The following is a 22,076-nucleotide window of genomic DNA, read 5'->3' on the forward strand; positions in this document are numbered from 1 at the left end:
GAATTTTTTGTAAGGAGACATTTATTTAACATTTATGAATGTCTTAACATGTTAATGTTAATTCCTGTATAGAATGTTAATTCCTGTATAACTACATGTTCATAAAAGCATATGGTATTGGAGAAGTTCATAAAAAGCATAGTGTGTTGTTCATTAATAAAATAAGGGAAAACATGGAACTTAAATTGGGTGACTAATAAGGAAATACAAAACAGGTGTGGGGGTTAGGGTTAGGGTTATATAAAAAGCTAACCCTCAGCTTTTCTTTCTGGTTTTCAGTTTTGAGCTCAGTTTATACACCAATCAGCCATAACATTAAAACCATCTGCTTAATATTGTGTAGGTCCCCCTTTTGCTGCCAAAACAACTCTGACCCGTCAAGGCATGGACTCTACAAGACCTCTGAAGGTGTGCTGTGGTATCTGGCACCAAGATGTTAGCAGCGGGTCCTTTAAGTCCTGTAAGTTGCAAGGTGAGGCTTCCATTCCAGATTCCGGACTTATTTGTCCAGCACATCCCACAGATGCTTCATTGGATTGAGATTTGGGGAATTTGGAGGCCAAGTCAACACCTTGAACACTTTGTGATGTTCCTCAAAACATTCCTGAACATTTTTTGTAGTGTTGCGGGTCGCATTATCCTGCTGAAAGAGGGCACTGCCATTAGGGAACACCGTTGCCATGAAGGGGTGTACTTGGTCTGCAACAGTATTTAGGTAGGTGGTACGTGTCAAAGTAACATTCGTATGAATGCCAGAATCCAAGGTTTCCCAGTAGAACATTGCCCAGAGCATCATACTGCCTCTGCCAGCTTGCCTTCTTCCCATAGTGCATCCTGGTGCCATCTCTTCCCCAGGTAAGTGACGCACACGCACCCAGCCATCCAGATGATGTAAAAGAAAACGTGATTTATCAGACCAGGCCACCTTCTTCCATTGCTCCATAATCCAGTTCTGATGCTCACATGCCCATCGTAGGAGCTTTCAGTGGTGGACGGGGGTCAGCATAGGCACTCTGACTGGTCTGCGTCTACGCAGCCCCATATGCAGCAAGCTGCAATGCACTGTGTTTTCTGACACCTTTCTATCATAGCCAGCATTAACATTTTCAGCAGTTTGTTCGACAGTAGCTCTTTTGTGGGATTGGACCACTCCCTACATGCATCAGTGTGCCTTGGGTGCCCAGGACCCTGTTGCCGGTTCACCGGTTTTCCTTCATTGGACCACTTTTGGTAGGTACTAACCACTGCATACCAGGAACACCCCACAAGACCTGCTGTTTTGGAGATGCTCTGACCCAGTCGTCTAGCCATCACAGTTGCCCAGATCCTTACGCTTGACCATTTTTCCTGCTTCCAACACATCAACTTTGACAACTGACTGTTCACTTGCTGCCTAATATATCCCACCCCTTGACAGGTGCCATAATGTCAAGATGGTCAATGTTATTCACTTCACCTGTCAGTGGTTTTAATGTTATGGCTGATCAGTGTATTTTTAGGTGCATAACATGTGCCTAGAGCAGATGTGTCTAATCTTATCCGCAAAGGGCCGGTGTGGTTACAATTTTATTACAGCCAAGTGGAGCCCACACCTGATTCCACACTGGTTTATTCAATTGGTCTTGGCCTTCAGTTGTCTGTCAGGTGTGGCTCTTGCTTGTTTGGAAGGAAAACCTGCACCCAAGCTGGCCCTTTACAAAGAAGCTTTAATGCCGCTTGCCTAGAGAATCACTCTGAGGCTTTGGTAAATGAGCGCTAAAGTTCTCATTGCCATATGAATACTTTAATTCAATCAATTCATCAGTTCTTCAGTTCTCAGTGTTATTATAGTAAATTAGTTCCTTCTCTGGCTGCAAACATGGAAACAGAAGTAAAGAGTTTGAGGCATCTTATTTGTGGCTGATATAATTCAACATTAATAGTGGTAATAATAGTTAATAATAGTTTCATTCAGAGGCCTATCTGTGTAATGTTTTACTGGTCAGTGACATAGTGAGGACACAAACACATGGACAAGTTGATCCCTAGAGGGGTTTTTATTTATATAGTGCAAGAAGGAGAGAGCGAGAGAGCTTGGTGGGGGTGCAGGAGGGAGGTGAAATACAGTGGTTAGTCCTCATGATAACTGCAGGAAGAGGGGCAGAGGTTTGTTTTCATCAGGGAAATTTGTGCAGAAGGAACACAGAGAGAAGGAGTGAGAGAGAGAAAGAGAGAGAGACATAAAGTAGTAGAAATGTAGTATGTATGTGCCATAAAGACCCTGAAGATGGAGATGACTGGAACAAAATCTGCAAGTGAGAATCCTATTATAAAATTTAAAACAATAAAAAGAGTGCTATATCACATCCCCTTTGAATTAGGGTCATTGTATATTTTAAACTACAGGTTTGTGTGATTTCGAAGGCTTTTGTGAAGGGGTCCAGTACAAAGGACTTGTTGCTCATGCATGATATCCAATGTCCTTGCAAAACAATAGCACATTGGTCCATTGTGTTAAAAAATCAGCAGCTTGTAGAGTTTCAGTAGCAAATTTCAATTACAAGATCTGTCAATGATGTAGAGTTAGCCTACATTGTATGTATCATAAACCTTTTCAAATCACCCAGTTTTATATAACCATGAACAGTGTACAGTGTGATGTGGTGATTTTTGTAAAAGACTGCATTCTATGCATAACATGACTGAGAGTAAGTAACATCCAGATATGTTAATGAAACCACCAATTAAACTGAAATAAAAATGTCCCCCTGTGTACTAAAGCATCATAATGAATAGTGTTGAAGCAAGGCAGGCCTTGGACAAAACTGAATTTGTATATTATTTTTTTTCTCTCAGGGTTTGAAAGGAGACCCAGGACCTGAGGGCCGACCTGGACTGAAAGGTGATAAAGTAAGTTACCTAGTGAGTAGGACTGTATTGTGTTTACACACACACTCACACACAGGGCTGATTTATACTTCTGCAAGTGTTTATCTGCGAGCACGTCAGGACGTCATATGTGGACATAGGGTGAAGTCTTTATACTTGCATGTAAAGTGAGCATGTGCTGTAGGGGGCAGTGTTGTATGAACTACACCAGAATTTACAGAATTAGATAGTTAAGAAGAGCCAAAACAAAGGCAAGTTCTGTGTTTGGAAACTGTAGGAGAAATAACTTTGTGTAACTTTGTTTTGAAAAGTGCTGAGAGAAAAGAAACCTTGCGTGATCAATTGTAATCCAAGTGAATTCTCACCAAAAGCATTTTACTCATCTGTATTTAGCATATGTATGAGTGGCTTTTGTATCAAAGCACATCAATTTAACTAGTGTGCTATCAGTGCTATCAATGATTGAATAATGATACTTTAGTTTTATTTTTTTTTTAGTTGCTGTATCTTTAATGGGAGTCTGTGAGAAGAAAGATCCTGATCCTGCAGGATTAAACTGGCCATTATAATGAATTACAGCTGTTACTAAAACTTGCACTTTATAGTCGCACAATTTGATGATTGTAGTTTTCCATAAATAATCCATTATACAGTAATGTGAGCATATCGCCATGTATGAAGCAAACATGAAACACAGGGGGAAAAACTCTTGTTCATTTGTATTTACTGTTCAGTATGAGGAATTTGTAATAGGAGAAATTATGGAAGACACCAGCCTGAGAAACTAAGAGTGATCATGTCTGAACTGAGGTTTACAATCGGTTTTTGTCACGAGCTCTTTTGTATACACAAGCATGTCTATATAAGATGGAAAGTACTGGATGCAATACAGGAATATTTTATTGTTTACACTTTATTGTTCAGCATTTTATGGTTTAAACTTCTGGTGTATTTTGAACAGTATTACTCTGAATTAAACAGTTGTATTATAAATTTGATGACCCACAGAAGAAAATGTCACAACATCAAAACATTTCCAGATGTTCAACTGGACATGTCCCTGTAACAATTAATCAGTGTTCGCCCAATCCATAGCACCGCAGGTACACTCAATGCGTAGTTAGCTCAGGAGAGGACTGCACACTAGCTCATCTCTGTGTTGCCGCACAAATCCCATTAATACTGAAGTACAGGCTACACACAAACACACACTGCACGCTTCTGCTTTTTATATTGTTTTTTCTCAGCATTTCCAATGGCATTTAATTTCCATAATTCAATACATCAACATCAGTTGTGTTAACAGCCAATACTGATGAAATCATGTTTTTAGTATCATGTCATTTATAAATATAATTAAGATGAGTTAAATGAATAGACACTTGCTGGACACTACCTAGCAATGGAGAGGAGAGGGAACAATACCAGTTCTGTCATAGCAGTGAGGTTTAGATGAGGAATGTAGGTAATTAATGCTATTTGAAAGGAGACTTTGAGCCTCATCATGCCTGAAAAACCCCATCATATCAGGTTTGAGTGGTTACTTTGGGTGCTGCACAAAATGTCCCATAGCTTCTCTGAGACAGTTTGGAAAACAAAACAACTATTTAAAAAGCCATCTAACTCTGTCTGTGCTAAAAACAGAGAACAATTGCACTTCCATTTTTCAAACAGGAGCACATATGTTGATAGTCTGTGTGGCCATACTTTCCTCAAAGCAGGAAATGGATGTCTATTTGACATGTAACATTGTCCATACAACACTGTCCTTCAGTACATATCTTTGTGTTAACATTACAAAGCTTTTTCTGTGACTTTGTGTGAGTGTGTCTGGGTTCTGTTAAGACCTCTCATATATCATGACAGGACAGAGGCAGAAGAGCCACACTACTTCTTAACAGTATCAGTGACATTCATCCTGCAGAAAAATTTAATATGGAACAAACATCTCAGCATTAGATTAATTATAGGTTGTAGTTTGTTCCTGCATCTTTACATTTTACAAAAAAGCGTGTTTTTTCCTGATAGAGAAAAATGTCAAAGTACCAGAAACATCTAAATTTTCATGTCGTAATGTGAAGCTTGGCCCAGAAAGATCTGAAATGTAGCTTAAGAAACTGAGTGAAAGGTAAAAAAAAAAAAAAAAAAAAAAGTTAAACTTAGAAGCCAATATTGAATTTAGGAGCATTTTCTAAACTTAGAGTGTAAAATGTTTTTGACATCATTCCTTGGTGCCATCACCTTTTTTTTTTAACTCATCTATTTAAGAAACTATTATCATTTTCCCTGTGTTCATGTGACTTAAAACATTTTCTTCTTACAGGGAGATGCAGGCCCCCCAGGTCCACCAGGGCTTTCTGTAAGTATTTGTTTCACCATTTCATAAAACATCTACGTTCTTGTCAATAAACGCCTGTTCATAATGATTGAGCTGTAGTGTTCTGATCTTGAGGTTTTTTCTATTGTGTTGGACTGTTGGTATTTGTACTCTGACTTATCTCAGTGATGACTATTGGTCTCACCAAAAATGTTCTTTGGTGACACATGATTTCCATTTTTGAATACGCAACCACCAACAATGAGCTGCACTGCCGTATAATGAAATAACTCATCCTAAAAAAACCTGGTTGGTTCTGTTTTATTAAAACAACTGTAAATCAAGCCTTTGTTGGCTTAACTGAAAATGAGCAATTGTATTGCTATAAGGTATTGACTAATGGCATTAAAACACCTACCTAATTGGGAGCAGTGTGTAAGGCTGACCATTGTGCATAATGCATTTTTGTCATTTTTATTCCATTTGATTTTCATCCAGCTGAGGACATTAAAAGCATAATTAGCTAAATTGCCTGCACCTCATGATGGGGATCTAACTGCCATCACTCATACTAGAGTAATGAGAGTAATAACAGTCACTCGTACTAGAGTAATGAGTGTCAATATAAATCTTATTCACAGCATTTGTTATAAGGCAGTTTATGCATTTGTAAGCTATTTATAGGATATTGCTAAAGCATTTCATGCATTGGATTGACTTTTACAGTCCTAACACCTGTGTGAATGAGACACATTCATACAATATCCATTAGTTTAATTTTAGTGTAATGTAATGTATTTAGGGAATTCTTTAGAACATATTATCACCAAGTAGCTGTTCTGCTGAGGAGGTATGGTGGCAAAGAAAAACTGCTTAACAAGTTATTAGGAAGAGACAGAAGCCAAAACTCAGCAGGAAATCCTGTGTTAAGTTCTAAATAAAGTAATGTAGCTGAAATAAATATTAACAGGACACAAATTATATTAACCCAGAGACAATATCACTAAAAAGGGATTAAGGTTGATACAGACATCATAAATAAAAAGATCCTATAGGTGGGTTTATGGGAGAGCAAACATTTGTGCTTACACCATTGTGATCATATTTCTTACTATTTGCTAATTTCAATCACTAGTAGCAACTCAACTAATTTAACAACTTAGAATCTAATTTGGGTCACAGGATATGTACTTCATTTGCACCGTGCATCTCTGCATGCTCTCCCTCCTTCAGTGTGCTCCTGGTGTCGATCCATCAGTAGAGCACGTGTTAACAAGCATCAGAGACTGAATTGAATGAAAAGTAGTATTTGTAAAGGAGGAAACCTTTGTCAACCAACTAGTTTTGTCGGGACTATTGGTATTTTACTCAGCAATTCACACGTGAATTCAAGTAACGGTAGCAAACTCTCCACTGTGATATTTCTAATGGAGATATTCAAGGAGATATTCATGGAGAGGTTCAAAGAGCTCTCAGATGCTGTTCAGCAGGGCTCCAAAGGTCACATTCCAGGAGTGGAATTAACTGCCAGTGCATTTAATTCCTTCCTTATTAATATTAACTGCCAGTGCATTTAATTCCTTGGCTGAATGTTCCGGGTCCATTCATGTTTTCAATGATGGCATGCAATGTCCCAGTATTGTTTGCAGAGAAACGGTCTTAAATAGTGATGCCCCCACGTCCATATCTTACTGTGGGTATGGTGTTTGTGGAATCATATGCTCAATCTTACTTTCTCCAAATGTGCGAAGCTGAATTTTGCCAAATAGTTCTATTTTTGTGCACTCTGACCAGAGTATATTGGTTCAAAAGGATTATTATTTGTCTAAATGCTTTTAGATGTGCATCTCAGTGCTACATTTTTAGCAGAGGAGTTTTAACTTGGGTGTAGGAATGGAGATGATTGCAGTGCAGTTCATTGCTTATTGTTCTATGTGTAACTGCGGTTCCTGCTGCTTTCATTCTGCCTTCCTTATTAATAGTCTAAGAGCAAGTTGTGAAGTATTGCATGGTATATCTGTCTGGGGATGGTTCCATGAACCTTCCACCTACATATTATGGAACCACTTTTAATGACAAGGATGTTTAAGGTCTTTGCTATGACTCTGTAGCTGTTTCCACTTGAGTGATGTTTAATAATGTTTAGGAAGGTCCACCTTCACCATGATTGCTACGTTTTGTCTTCACTTCAAATCCTCTTTGAAGACTCACTTTTATTCTTTATCTTTTAATTCAGTCTGAGGCTGTAAAATTTCCATTTGTCTTCCGATATTTTGTATTGTTAAATGTTTTGTGTATAGATCTGTTTTATACTACATTTTTTGTACAGCATTTTAGTTTCAACTTGAGTTGTTTTTAAATGTGCTTTATAAATAACTGTAAAGCGGCAGGTGCCTTCTCAGGCAGATCTGCGGCCACCTGCACGGGCTTTTATAACGCGGCGATCTCAGGAAGGTAATCAGCGTAAACGTGCAGCACCTGGCCGCGCCTCTTTATAAGCCCTCTGACTGCCTCACTCCACGTGCGGACATAGATCTGTGCCAGGTAACAAAGTAGTGCCACGCTACTCTGATAGGTGATTTTGATATGTAAAAAAAAAAGAAGAAGAAAAGAAATAAAATAAAATATTTAGGTTTAGAAAGAAAAGGAAAGGGAGAGAAATTATTGAGGGAAAGAAAGAAAAGGGAGCTCAGGATTAAAGAGGAAGTACGCACAAAACTAAAGAGGAGGACAGACTGAGAATCCTCACTCCCAGATAAAGATTCAGCCATCTTAAGTTAGAGATTGTTTTTGTCTCATTTGGTGCCTTTAAGTTCGGCTAGAAGGAAGGCCAGTTTTGAGTTGTGTTTTTCTGCTGCGCTGCGGCGCTTTTGAGTTCAGCCGTTGGCGCTGAGCTTCCTGATCCAGTTTCACAAGCACTGCAACACTCACAAATCCCATACAATAGAATTAGCTCAGTGGGTAACATTACAGCTTGGGGTTCACAACCTCTCCGGTTAGCGTCCCGCTCTGGGCGTCCGCATTTTAGGCAGAGTCTTTTGATCCGTCTTCGCACTTGGCTCCTTTCACACCATATATATTGTCCTCCCGGGCAAGCAGGGCCTGTGCGACACTTTTGAACATCTTATCGCCTAGCCCCGTAACAATAACTAAACTACAAATAGAACTATAGCATATGTACATACACACTGATCTATTTTATTGTTTGTATTTTTTCTATTATTTTTATTTATCATATTTTATTTTTATTTTATATTACTTATGATATATAGGTATTTATAAAATTCCTTTTTTTTTTCTTTGATCTTACTCCTACTTGTGTTGCTATGTCAATGTCAATTTCCCTTATGGGGAGCTTTATCTTATATAAGATAAGATAAGTCTTATCTTATATACAGTACATACAGTTATGGGAAACAGGAAATACACCCTCTGTCAAGAGCCTAAATAACAATTGTATGGTCCTAACCATTCTATAAACAAACAAATAACCTCAGGTGACAACGAAAAAACACAATGGTTTTCAATATCTTGTAATTTGTTTCCTGAAAAATAAACCAACTTACAGAAACCAGATGTGGAAAAAATAAGCACACCCTTCCTACTTCCACAATCATTAACCGAGTAATTAGCAGCCATGTATTACAAATGAAATGAACAAGATTATTTAATCATCAAGAATTTTGACTACCTCAATAATGCAGAACTTTTGGCAGTTTAGTGTTCTGGAGCACTCAGGTGTGTGATTCATCATGCCAAGAAGAAAGAACATCAGCCATGGCCTCAGAGAAGCAACTGTTGCTGCTCATCAATCTGGGGAAGGGTTATAAGGCCATCTCCAAACAATGTTAACCATTCTAAAGTGAGAAGGATTGTTTACAAATGGAGAGCCTTCAAGACAGTTGCTAGTCTTCCCAGGAGTGGGTGTTCCAGCAAATTCAGTCCACGATGAGACTGTTTAATGTTCGGAGATATAAAGAAAAACCCTAGAGATACATCATGTGACCTACAGTCCTCTGTAAGCACATTAAATGTTTATGTACATGACAGCACAATCAGAAAAAGACTGAACAAGTATGGCTTTCATTGAAAGGTGGCTAGGATAAAGCTACTTCTCTCCAAAACGCATATGGCAGCACAACTTAGGTTTGCAAAATTGCCTCTGAACAATCACAAATGTTCTGGAACAATATTCTTTGGACTAAAGAGACCAAGATGGAGATGTTTGGTCATAATGCCCACCGCCATGTTTGGCAAAATCTAAACACAGCATATTATCACAAATGCCTCAAACCAACTGTCAAACATGATGCTGGAGGGGTGATGATTTGGGCTTGTTTTGCAGCCACAGGACTTTGACAGAAGGACAGGACAGAAAATTGCAGCCATTGAATGATGAACTCTATACCAGAATGATGAAGTTTATACCAGAATATTCTTGAGACAAATGTGAGGCCACCTGTCCAGCAGCTTAAGCTGTGCCAAAATTGGTTCATACAACACTATAATGACCAGCACACCAGCACATCAATATCTGAATAGCTAAAGAAGAAAAAATCAAGGTATTGGAATGGCCAAGTCAAAGTCCAGACCTCAACCCCATTTAGATGCTGTGGCAGGATCCTAAGAGAGCTGTGCATAAATGAATGCCCTCAAACATCAATGAACTGAAGCAATGTTGTAAATAAGGCCAATTCTTTTGTTTTTGATATACACTGAAGACATTTGGGTTTGAGACAAAAGATGAATATGAGATGATAGATCAGAATTTCAGCTTTCATTTCCTGGCATTTACATCTGGTTGTGTTAAACAACTTAGACCATGGCATCTTTGGTGGCAGACCACCCAATTGTTAGGTGAGCAAAATATAGGAACAGATAATCTTAAAGTAAATTAGAGTAAATAATATTTGGGTCCATATCCCTTGCTTGCAATAACTGCATCAAGCCGATGAACCCACTGACATCAACAAACTTTTGCATTCTTTTTTTGGTATGTTTTGTCAAGCTTGTACTGCAGCTTCTTTCAGTTATTGTTTGTTTTTGGGGGTTCCTTCCTTCAGTCTCCTCTTCAAGAGATGAAATACATGCTCATTTGGGTGAAGGTCTAGTGATTGACTTGGTCAGTCTAAAACCTTCCACTTTTATCCCCCTGATGAAGTTCAATTCAATTCAATTTTACTTGTATAGCGCTTTTAACAATGAACATTGTCACAAAGCAGCTTTACAGAAATAAATGGATTCACAAAAAATATATTGTAAATATGTGAATTTATCCCTAATGAGCAAGCCAGAGGCAACGGTGGCAAGGAAAAACTCCCTGAGATGATATGAGTAAGAAACCTTGAGAAGAACCAGGCTCAAAAGGGAACCCATCCTCATCTGGGCGCAACGGATAGTGCAATTATAAATAAATCCCTTCTATTATTGTGTACTATATGGACAAATAGTGCAATTGTGCAACCAATAAATTCATCACAGTTTTTGCAAACATCCAAACATCCTGGTTCACCACAACACTCTATGCCTGTGAACCCTTCAGACCTGCCCCTGTACCTAAGAAAACTATTCACTAAAGGCTTGACTAAACAAATATGTTTTCAGCCTAGATTTAAACACTGAGACTGTGTCTGAGCCCCGAACACTAAGTGGAAGGCTGTTCCATAACTGTGGGGCTTTGTAAGAGAAAGCTGTACCCCCAGCTGTAGCCCTCACTATTCGAGGTACCAACAAATAGCCTGCACCTTTTGATCTAAGTAGGCGTGGGGGACAATAAAAGACCAAAGGTTCACTCAGGTACTGTGGCGCGAGACCATTTAGTGCTTTATAGGTCAATAGTAGTATTTTATAATCAATACAAAATTTGATTGGGAGCATATGCAGTGTGGATAAGATAGGGGTGATGTGGTCATATCTTCTGATTCTAGTAAGGATTCTTGCTGCTGCATTCTGGACTAACTGGAGCTTGTTTATGCATCTACTGGAGCATCCAGACAGCAAGGCATTACAATAATCCAACCTAGAGGTAACAAAAGCATGAACTAACTTTATTAAGCTGGTGTCTGTCATCTGGCTTTGCTGAAACATACAACTGTGTGTCATCAGCATAACAGTGGAAGCTAATACCATGTTTACGGATAATTTTGCCCAGAAGTAGCATATATAAAGAAAAGAGCAATGGGCCTAAAACAGAACCTTGTGGAACACCAAACTTTACCTTAGTATGAGAAGTCACCATTTACGTTTACAAACTGATAATGATCAGTCAAATAAGACCTGAGCCAGGAAAGGGCTGTTCCCTTAATACCTACTACATTTTCCAGTCTATCAAGAAGAATAGCATGATCAGTGGTATCAAAAGCTGCACTAACTTCAAGCAGCACAAGCAAGGAGACACAACCCTGATCAGAGGCCAGTACTAAGTCATTTACAACTTTTACCAGTGCTGTCTCTGTGCTCTGATGAGGCCTAAATCCTGACTGATACATTTCATGAATGTTATTCCTATGTAAGTATGAGCATAGCTGCTGTACTACAACCTTTTCTAGGACCTTGGAGATAAAGGGGAGGTTTGATATTGGTCTATAGTTAGACAGCTGACAGGGGTCAAGGTCAGGTTTTTTAATCAAGGGCTTGATAACTGCTAATTTAAAAGATTTAGGTACATAGCCAATGCTAAGGAAAGAATTGATTATCTTTAAAAGAGGTTTAATTATTTCAGGAATTATCTGTTCGAGGAAACAAGTAGGTAAAGGATCTAGTATACAGGTTGATGATTTTGATGATGAAATTAGTGAAATTAGTTCAGTCTCTTCAAGGGGAGTAAAACATTGTAATTGTTGATCTGATATTATAATATGGTCTACAGGGTTAGTTATAAAACTGTCCGAGTTTAAATTAATAGTCTGAATTTCTTGCCTGATATTTTAAATTTTACCATTGAAAAACTTCATGAAGTCATCGCTGCTATATAATGATTGTGTGCGTGTTTCTATTGTGGTCTTATTCCTAGTTAATTTTGCTACAGTATTAAATAGGAATCTAGGATTATTTCTGTTATCTTCAATTAGGTTGGAGAGATACACTGATCTAGCAGCAGTAAGAGCTTTCGTATAGCTCAAAACGCTCTCCTTCCATGAAATACTACCGATTTAGTTTGATGCTATTTACGTTCTAGTTTTCGAGTGGTCTGTTTTAAAGTTTGTGTGATGAAGTCTTTTATGTTGATATGTCATTAATGTTACTAGGCCAGCTATGGAGATAGATGACATGATGTGACAGATTGTGTTTGCACACGCTGGCTGGTGAGGGAGTAGCGTCTCCCTCGCTGTTTCCCAAACTATCAACCTTCTCTATTTCGACCCTCAAGAAATCTTCTCTAAACCTGAACCTCAAAAAATCTTTTCTAATCCTAAACCTTAATAAATCCTCTGTATTTTTGTTCTCTAAGCTGAATGGCGTGAAGCCGCTCTGTACCTAGCGGAGTACTATGTCTGCACACGGAGTGAGGTAACCGGAAGCCTTCTAAAGAGGCGCTGCCAGATGCAGCACATTTTCGCCGATTACCCGCACAGGAGCCTCTTGCTCTAAAAGCCCGTTCAGGTGGCCGTGGATTTGCCTGAGAGGGCCTCCATAGCATTACAATTAGTTTAGATGCATTTTTCTGTAAATTGGCAAACAGTATTTCTGTAGACTTCTGAATTCATTCTGCTGCTACCATCATTAGTTACATCATCAGTAAAGATTAGTGAGCTCGTTCCAGAAGCAGCCAAGCAAGCCCAAGCCATTACAGTACCTCCACTGTGCTTAACTGATGAGCTCATATGTTTTGGATCATGAGCAGATCCTTTCTTTCTCCACACTTTGGCCTTTCCATCACTTTGGTAGAGGTTGATCTTGGTTCCAGAACTTTTATGGCTCATCTCTTTATTTCTTTCCAATTCTTACTGCTGATGAATGGTTTACGTTTTTTGGTATGGCCTCTATATTTCTGCTCTCAAAGTCTTCTTTGAATCATGGATTGTGATACCATCAGCAGCTCTCTACTGCTCTCTAGCTGCTGACACTGACGGTTGTTTTGGGTGTTTTCTTCACAGCTCTCACAATGTTTGTCATCAAATGCTGTTGTTTTCCTTGGCTGACCCATTCCATATCTGGTTGTTAGTACACCAGTGGTTTCTTTCTTTTTTAGGACATTCCAAATTGTTGTATTGCTATGCCCATTGCTTCTGCAATTGCTCTGATTTTCCTTTTTTCTCAGCTTCAAAATGGCTTGCTTTTCTCCCATAGACAGCTCTCTGGTCTTCTTGTTGGTTTATCTTTTTTAACAGCAAATACAGTCTTCACAGGGAAAACCCAAGGCTCAAGAGCTTAAGAGCTATTAATTGTTTAAACAATGAATCTAACAGGGCACACCTGGGCAACAAAAAAAAACTGTCAATCACCTGAAAAATGGGTGGATCAAACAAAAGTTCCCATGTTCTAAGTTGTTTAACACATCTAGTTGTAAATATCAGGAGATGAAAGCTGAAATTCTGATCTATCATATTCATCTTTTGATCCAGATGGGTTCCCTTTTGAGTCTGGTTCCTCTCAAGGTTTCTTCCTCATATCGTCTCAGGGAGTTTTTCCTTGCTACTGTCGCCTCTGGCTTGCTTATTAGGGATAAATTCACATATTTACAATTTATTTTTGTTTAATTTAATTTGAATCTATTTATTTCTGTAAAGCTCCTTTGTGACAATGTCCGTTGTTAAAAAAAGAGTATCTCACTTTTTTTTACTATCTCAAAATTTTTACTGACAATTTTTGATATATAACAGTAAGTCTATGTTATTTATTATTTTCTTTTCTAATTGACAGAATGGGGCATCCATATACTGTATTCCAGAGTATTAACACTGCAATTGTTTTATGGATTGACCTATTATTTACTGTTTTACAAATAGAGCAATCAACATAAAGACACAAACAGTTCAATAAAGAGGGATTAAATCTTGGTAATTTACAGTGGAGTACATGTAGAAATGTTCTCTGCAGACCTTTGACAACTTTATATCTCTGTCTAATGCCACATATCTGATCTCCTCCTCATTACAGAATATAAAAGAAGGTCAAAAAGGAGAAAAGGTAAATGCATTTTATATTGTCTGTGAACACATAAGTGAAATGCCTTCATGTCAGAAAGAAAACTACTTCTATTTGATGTATTTGTAGTCAAGTATAAATTAAAAATAAATAATAAAAATATTCCACCAGGTTCTCCAAACAGTAAATTACATTTACAAATACTTTTCACAGGGTTCCCAGGGTGTTGCTGGAGAAAAGGTAAGCTGTATTCTATTACCACATACAAGTAATGGACTGTAAATTGGTCAGCGCTCCAGCCAAGTAATTTACAATATACAGGTTCTTTCTTGGATAGTGTCAGGTAGGGGTGTGGCGAAGTGGACCCAGATGCAGAGTGAGGAGGCAGGGTAAAGTTTAAGAGTTTTAATGAAGCTTAATGACAAATCACAGTCACATAAAACTTAGAACACTCGGTAGCAAAAATCTCCCAAGAGCAGAAAAACACCAGGTCTCAATCTGTGGGTTCGTGTCCACAGAATCATCAATGACAAAAATCCACCGTGATAGATCCACAACAGTGAAAACTGTCTCTTTACCCGTAGCACGATGACGTCAGGAACCAGGAAGTCCGTAAAATCTGAAGGACAGAGTAAGATCAAAGCCAAAAAACAAACCAGGTCTGAGCCGATAAATCCACAGAGAATAATTCCAACAGGGCGAGACGAGTGTGAGAGTCGAGGGGCGAGGCGAGATCGACAATGAGAAAACAAAGAACAGAAACACGAGAATATCAGGCAAGAAAGGCATACAATAATCCAGCCATGTGCGGAAACGTGCAACTTATTTATACAGGTAGCAATGAGTGGGGAAAATGGGCAACAGGTGTGCTCGCGCTTCCGCACAGTGGATGTTGAGGCAAAACCAAAACTCGGGGCTGGAATGCGGAAGTGCAGGTGTGGTGTTGGAGCAGAGCGTGACAGTACCCCCCCCCCCCCCCCCCCCACGTACCCCACCTGGCGTTCCAGAGGGTGCATCCGGGTGACGTTTGTGAAAATCGGAGATTAGGGTAGGAATCCAGCTCCTTTCTTATGGTCCATAGCCCTCCCAGTCCACAAGGTATTGTAGACCACGTGCTGGCCGACGAGACTTGCTCGCGGATGGAACAGATACCTCTTCTTCCTGGGTGGGGAACAGGGCAGGCTGGTAAGCGAGGCAACATTGAAAGGGGGACTTTGGCAGCATTAGGGAGGGAGTTGTGGGCGTATTCCACCCAGGAAGGAAGGAAGGAACTTGCTCCATGAAGTGGGGTTCAGCGAGGCCATGCACCTAAGGGTGGTTTCCAGCTTTTGATTAGTTCTCTCGGTCTGTCAGTTAGTTTGTGGGTGATACCCAGAGGACAGGATAGGGCCTGCACTTACCAGTTTGCAGTTTCAATGTTCCAGTTTCATGGTGGCCCACCAGAAGTGTTGCTGGATGAGGAAGTGGGTGCAAGCACCTCCTGGGTGGCAGGCTAACTTGGAGTTGTGTCCCCATTCCAATATCTGTGGGCGAATGGATGCAGGTACAAAAATTTGATTCAGGGGAACGTTGCTGGGACCAGGTTCATGCTCCAGGGCCTCTCTGACTTTTTCCTCAATATCGAGGACGATAGCAGCCACCAGGCACTGGGAGGGTAGAACAGTTTTGATGGGGAGGACTCTTGAGGAAGAGCAAACTTCAGGCATCAGACTTGGTATTCTTGGAGCCAGGGCGGTAAGAAATGGTGAAGTTAAACCTCGAGAAGAACAAGAACCAACAGGCTTGACAGGGCATTGAGAATCTTGGCTGTCCTGAGATACTTCAGATTTCGGTGGTCCATCCAGACTAGAAAAGAAAGTTGGGTGTCCTCCAACCAATGCTTCCACTCTTCCAAGGCCAATTTTATGGCAAGGAGCTCTCGATCCCCAATACAGTAGTTCCGTTCAGTGGGCCTGAGACGGCGTGAAAAGAAGGAACAGGGATGTAGCTTGTTGTACTGGGGATTTCTCTGGGAGAGAATGGTTCCCACTCTGGTCTCAGATGAGTCGACTTCGACGACAAATTGTAATGATGGGTCGGGAATGGTAAGGATGGGAGCACAGGAGCACCTGTGTTTGAGGTTAGAAAAGGCTTCCTTGGCTTGTGCGTCCCATCAGAAGGGGAGTTTGGTGGAGGTGAGGGCTATGAGAGGGGAAGCCACAGTGCTATAGTTTCTGATAAATTTCCTATAGAAGTTGGCAAAGCCCAGGAACAGTTGGAGTGTCGGGATGTTGGTGTAGGCCAATCCAAGACTGCCTTGACTTTAGAAGGTTCCATTTTGATCTTGGATGGGGAAATCTTGAATCCTAGGAATGAGACTGATGTTTGATGAAATTCACACTTTTCCACCTTGACGTACAATTTATTCTCAAGAAGACTTTGCAGGACCTGGTGGACATGATTCACGTGTTCCTTGAGGGAACGAGAGAAGATCGGGATGTCGTCGAAGTAGGCGAAGACGAAGACATTCAGGAAGTCTCTTAAAACATCGTTGATAAGGGCCTGGAAGACGGCAGGCGCATTGGTTAACCCGAAGGGAACTACCAGATATTCATAGTGGCCAGATGGGGTATTGAAAGCTGTTTTCCACTCATCCCCTTTTTTTATTCGGACCAGGTGATAAGCGTTTCTAAGGTCTTTTTTGGTGAAAATACAAGCCCCCTTTAGAAGTTCGAAGGCTGTGGTCATGAGAGGTAACGGGTAATGGTTCTTGATGGTGATGTCATTGAATCCATGATAATCAATACAGGGTTGCAGTGATTTGTCCTTCTTTTCAACAAAGAAAAAACACGCTCCCACCGGGGTAGAAGAGGGTGGAATTATGCTGGCTGCCAGTGATTCCGAGATTTATTTTTTCATAGCCTCGGTCTCAGGTCCTGACAAGGAATACAAGTGGCCTCTAGGTGGAGTGGTGCGCGGGAGGAGGTCAATGGCACAATCATAGGGGTGATGCGGTGGAAGAGAGATAGCTCTTGACTTGCTGAACACCAATCGAAGATCAGAGTAGTCGGAGAGAACCCCTAGAGGTCTGGGAACTCCTCCTTGGAGGGCTGCAATCAAGAATAGCATTCTTGATCCAGTCAATGCATGGCTTGTGACGGGTTAGCCAGGGATGTCCCAGAACAATTGGGGCATGTGATCTTTTCATCACAATGAATGAGAGGGTCTCAGTGTGATTGCCAGAGACCCTTAACTGAACAGGAACAGTGTGGTGGGTGATGGATTCAAGGCTGCTGTCTTAAAGGGCTTGGACTGTGAGAGGGCGTTGCAGAGGAACAGAAGGGATCTTGAGGTCAGCTGCCATGGAGGCACGGTCTTGGTCGGCTCCAGAGTCAATGAGCGCCTTGGTGAAGTGAGTTCTGTTGTCGGGGAAGATACATACATTCAGGCAGGAATGGGTTGTCGAGGTACAGTTCGAGTCTGGGCCCCCTAGTGCCCTCAGCCGTACTAGGGGGCCTTCCCTTTTAAAGGGCATTTCTGATGAAAGAGGCCAATTTGTCCACAATAGAAGCACGCTCTTTCTCTGAGCCAGTGTTAACGCTCTTCTGGGGAGATTCGAGCGCGGTCCTCTTGCATGAGCTCAGGCGAGGCGGAGTGACGCTCCCTGGGGTTGTGCCTTTTCCTCCGTTGGAGGCGTTGGTCGATGTGACTGGCAAGGTCCATGAGATCCTGTAATTGGTCAGGTAGCTCTCGTGAATCTAGTTCTCTTTGACAGCATCAACTAGACCATTAAAAAAGGCGCTGCATAAGGCGCGATTGTCCCAGCCACAAGAGGCCACCAATGTACGGAACTCAATGGCGTAGTCATCTGTGGAGCGTGAGCCTTGACAAAGCTGTGTCCCATAAAGCCCACTCCTGAGCTCTACCAGAGAGAAGGATGATGATAAATGCCAGATCAGATAGACCGCTCAGTAGGGAACGACAAGGCTTGGAGTTCCATGACCAGCGAGCACTGGGATGAGAGTGGCAGGTACCTGGTTCAACATCATATGTGGGCAGGGCAGGCAGACGAGGTTCAGAAGTCATGGCGTGAGCGGCGGCTGGGCCAGGAGCAGTGGATGGAAGTGGAGATGGTGCAGGATTTTGGTGGTGAATGTGGGATGTGAGTGTAGCCAGAGTGTCTGAGATTGATCTGAGTTCTTGGTTAATCTGTTGGAGATCTTGTTGGTGGGAGCTGAGGAAAGCACCTTGACTCTCGGCTGCAGTTTGAAGCTGGTGCAGCTCTGTTGGGTCCATACTGGCTGGATTATTCTGTCAGGTGGGGGTGTGGCAAAGTGGACCCAGATGCAGAGTGAGGAGGTTAAAGTCGAGGTGAGCCTTGTTGCTTCATTTAAGAGTTTTAATGAAGCTTAATAACAAATCCCAATCACATAAAACTCGGTAGCAAAAATCTCCCAAGAACAGAAACACACCAGGTCTGAATCTATAGGCCAGACCTCTAACTTTTGGAGAGTCTGAAACTTTTTGTCACTATATACCTGATCAGAAACTGCCTACTTTGACATGGAAGAGGCAATTATAATAACAGTGCAAAAAGCCAACCAATGAGTCAATCAGATTTTAACTTTCAAAATTTTGAAGCTTTTTGCCAGCTAAGTATACAAACGATATCATATTCTAATGACAGTCCTTATTTACATATGTGAATTTGTGTATGCTCATTTCATGATCATGCATCTCCCTATGCCACTCACCTTTCTCTCTCTCCTCCCCAGGGAGAAGCTGGTTTACCTGGTCCGCCGGGAGTCCCAGGAAAAGAGGGCAAAAGGGTGAGTAAATAGGAGCAAATTACTGCCTGTGGTAGATTTCTGTGGTTTCTGTGATATTGTGTTGACAGTCAACAGATTTTTAATGAGAGATTGCCTTTAAACAAGTGTGATTGTAAGTGTTTTGGGAGATAGCGAATTACTTTTGAGGATAAAAATATGAGCTTGGTCTTAAGGATTCTGAAGCAGTGCTCATAGTTTGATAACGAAAACTCAGCTTGAATGGCCTGGGTCAAGAGTGTGAATGATGGCACACATGGTAAATTCCACAAAGGTGATTTATGGTTAGATGACCAAATGAGGTCAAATGCCTAGAATAAAAAAATACATCTCTAACCAGGGTAAAGGATGATATTACCCAGTTTGGAGCTCATTAGACAGGGTAAATGGTTGCTTTGTAGTAACAGACACAGTAGTTGATTACTTAATTTTCTTGTTTTTGTTTTTAAATACTGTATTTTTTGTATGAAATAACGCATTGGAGTGTAACATTGTAAATCTACTAGTATGGTGGTATTTTCAAACCTAAATACTTTTTATACTTACACCATGCTTCACTAGGTCAAGTCAAATTCAAAGTCAGAACCGCAAAAATTGGGGACACAGATTACCGCCTGCACCAGTGATCATGAAAATACCAGGAATATTACTGCCACACCAACAAAGGCCCTTATTGTGTCCATTTTTTCTGGGCCTAAATTCTCCTGCCTTTACCTCCAGTAGGATAAGAAAATATGAAAAATTGCTAATATATTGGAGCATACTAAAAGAAGATATGAGTAGTACATAGCAAGTTTGTTTTGTTGTATAATACACAACTTAGCTCTATTTGTATCATCTCTTTGATGGCTGCATGGTTTCTTAACGAAAAGGGAAATAATAAAGTTTCAGTTATTTCTAGCCACCAAATCACATGTAGCAAGGGAAGTTGTTGACCAGAACAGTATCTAACAGCAGTCTCTGACACTGTTTCAGAAGATTGTTGATGTGAATCCTAATTGCTTGCCTCTTCACCAAGAATGTGGCCAAGGTCAGCTAAAGTCTCTGTTCTACATAACTCTTTGAACCATGATTATGCCATATTGCGCTGACGTTAAATGTCTTTAGTGGACCTTCCTCAGCATTCAAAGAAGTTAAGAAAGATTGAGAAAGATACATTATTTGGCTTTTGATATAGCCAAAATGTCACATCTGTTTTGCTCCAATGATGGTGAGCAATCATTCTACTTTAATAAAAAATTGCAAGTCAGTTATACTATATTTAGACATGTTTTTAATATCATCTATGTTTATTATAGAGTGTCTGGGGATGGATGAGTCTGCTTGAAGTAATAGCACATTGCTCCTAGGCTTGTGTGATATAATGATTCAATTGTCCATACATGATCTTATGCTGCTATGATGTCCAGTGATTTTTTCTCTGATTATATTATCCTATATTACCAATATTACCACCTGCCAAATTTATGCATTTTGTGTAGGACATTTCCTCATGTAGGAGCTCCGCAATTTAATGTCAGAGTATGCTAGTGTTGTCACTCAAAGTACACCAAAAGAGCAGTCTTTTTCTCCCAATTAAAAGATGAGCCATCTCACGCATGAATCTAGAATGATTTGCACAGGTGTTTTGATCTCTGTAGACATTAAATGACATCCCCTGGAAGCTTTGCCCTTCCCCCATCTCACAAGACCTTGACTTGTGGGACTTTCTCATTTGAGCTCATTAATGTGAAATAAAATCTATCAGTGTATCTTTGACTTAGCTAACATTAGACAAATATATAGTTACATTCAGTTAACTAATATTTCTTAGGAATGGCACCTAACAACTTCAGCTGAAAACTGGTCAAAAATGGAACTTCAACTGCAGAGCTGGTGATATTATTACACTATTCCATATTTGGCAGTTACATAGAACATGTCCTGTGGAGGATAAGGAGTCTATTATACATAGCAGGAGAAAAGATAAAAAAGGAGCATCCTTGCTTATGGCAGCCATACTGATAAATTCATTCAATTCAATTTTATTTGTATAGCATTTTTAACAATGGACATTGTCACAAAGCAGCTTTACAGAAATATATAAATTGAGGATATAAATTTTAAATGTATGAATTTAACCCTAATGAGCAAGCCACAGGTGATAATGGCAAGGAAAAACTCCCTGAGACGATATGAGGAAGAAACCTTGAGAGGAATCAGACTCAGATGGGAACCCATCCTCATCTGGGTGACACCTGATTGCAATTATAAATGATTCCCTTCTATAACTGTATACTATATGGTCAAAAAGTGCTATTATGTAATGATGAAAGTTCATTATTATACACATGAAGTCTATTTTGTTGACGTTATCGACTGTTCACTGATGGAGACTTGAGTGTAAAATTGTTTGTGGGAATTGCAGTCGTAAAGCTGTCAAAGCAGTAGTCCTAAGCCATCCTAGCAAACTGTTCATATCAACTGAAGTCCAAAGCCATTTTCATGGTTTCTTAGTGGTACCATCCACAGTAATCTCATCTATCTTTAGGCTGTCTGTGTGAGGCCATCCTCAGCAGCAGCGAGTGGTTTCCAAGTGATGAAATCCAAGCAGAAGTAGGGCATCAGGATGGATCAGGCAGGTCCGGAAAGCAGAAGGGGTCAGGATCACAGGATCACTCTAGATCTGTGCAGCTCGACAGAGAGAGTGAGTGAGGGAGAGAGAGAGAGAAAGAGAGAGAGGGAGGAAGAGATTGTTAAGTATGCTAATTGTCATGTAATGTTTAAAGAATATGGATTGTGTGCAGAGTGCAAGCAGGGATTCTGGTAAAACTAGCTATGACAGCATTGCTAAAGGAGAGGCGGAAGGTAACACAGACATGAGGGCACAGTGGGACATAAAGCAGCCAGCCACTTCACTGTCAGCAAACCTGAGTGGACAGTATGTGTCATCATATTCAAACATCCCATTTCACCACAACACTCTATGCCTGTGAACCCTCCAGATCTGCTCCTTTACC

General features: G+C 40.4%; 1 protein-coding gene across 11 annotated transcripts in view; it reads left to right on the top strand.

The window, feature by feature from the left end:
- LOC113544364 (collagen alpha-1(XIX) chain) overlaps positions 1 to 22,076 on the top strand; it is a 270,413-nt gene that overhangs the window by 26,768 nt on the left and 221,569 nt on the right. For all 11 annotated transcript variants that reach the window (XM_053230917.1, XM_053230913.1, XM_053230916.1 and 8 more), the window contains 5 exons: positions 2,836 to 2,889; positions 5,192 to 5,227; positions 14,285 to 14,314; positions 14,486 to 14,512; positions 19,027 to 19,080. In XM_053230917.1, the coding sequence (XP_053086892.1) occupies positions 2,836 to 2,889; positions 5,192 to 5,227; positions 14,285 to 14,314; positions 14,486 to 14,512; positions 19,027 to 19,080 (201 nt within the window). The remainder of the gene's footprint in view (positions 1 to 2,835; positions 2,890 to 5,191; positions 5,228 to 14,284; positions 14,315 to 14,485; positions 14,513 to 19,026; positions 19,081 to 22,076) is intronic.

This window comes from Pangasianodon hypophthalmus, chromosome 28 (genome assembly GCF_027358585.1).
Source record: "Pangasianodon hypophthalmus isolate fPanHyp1 chromosome 28, fPanHyp1.pri, whole genome shotgun sequence".
In the NCBI taxonomy this organism is placed as follows: Eukaryota; Metazoa; Chordata; class Actinopteri; order Siluriformes; family Pangasiidae; genus Pangasianodon; species Pangasianodon hypophthalmus.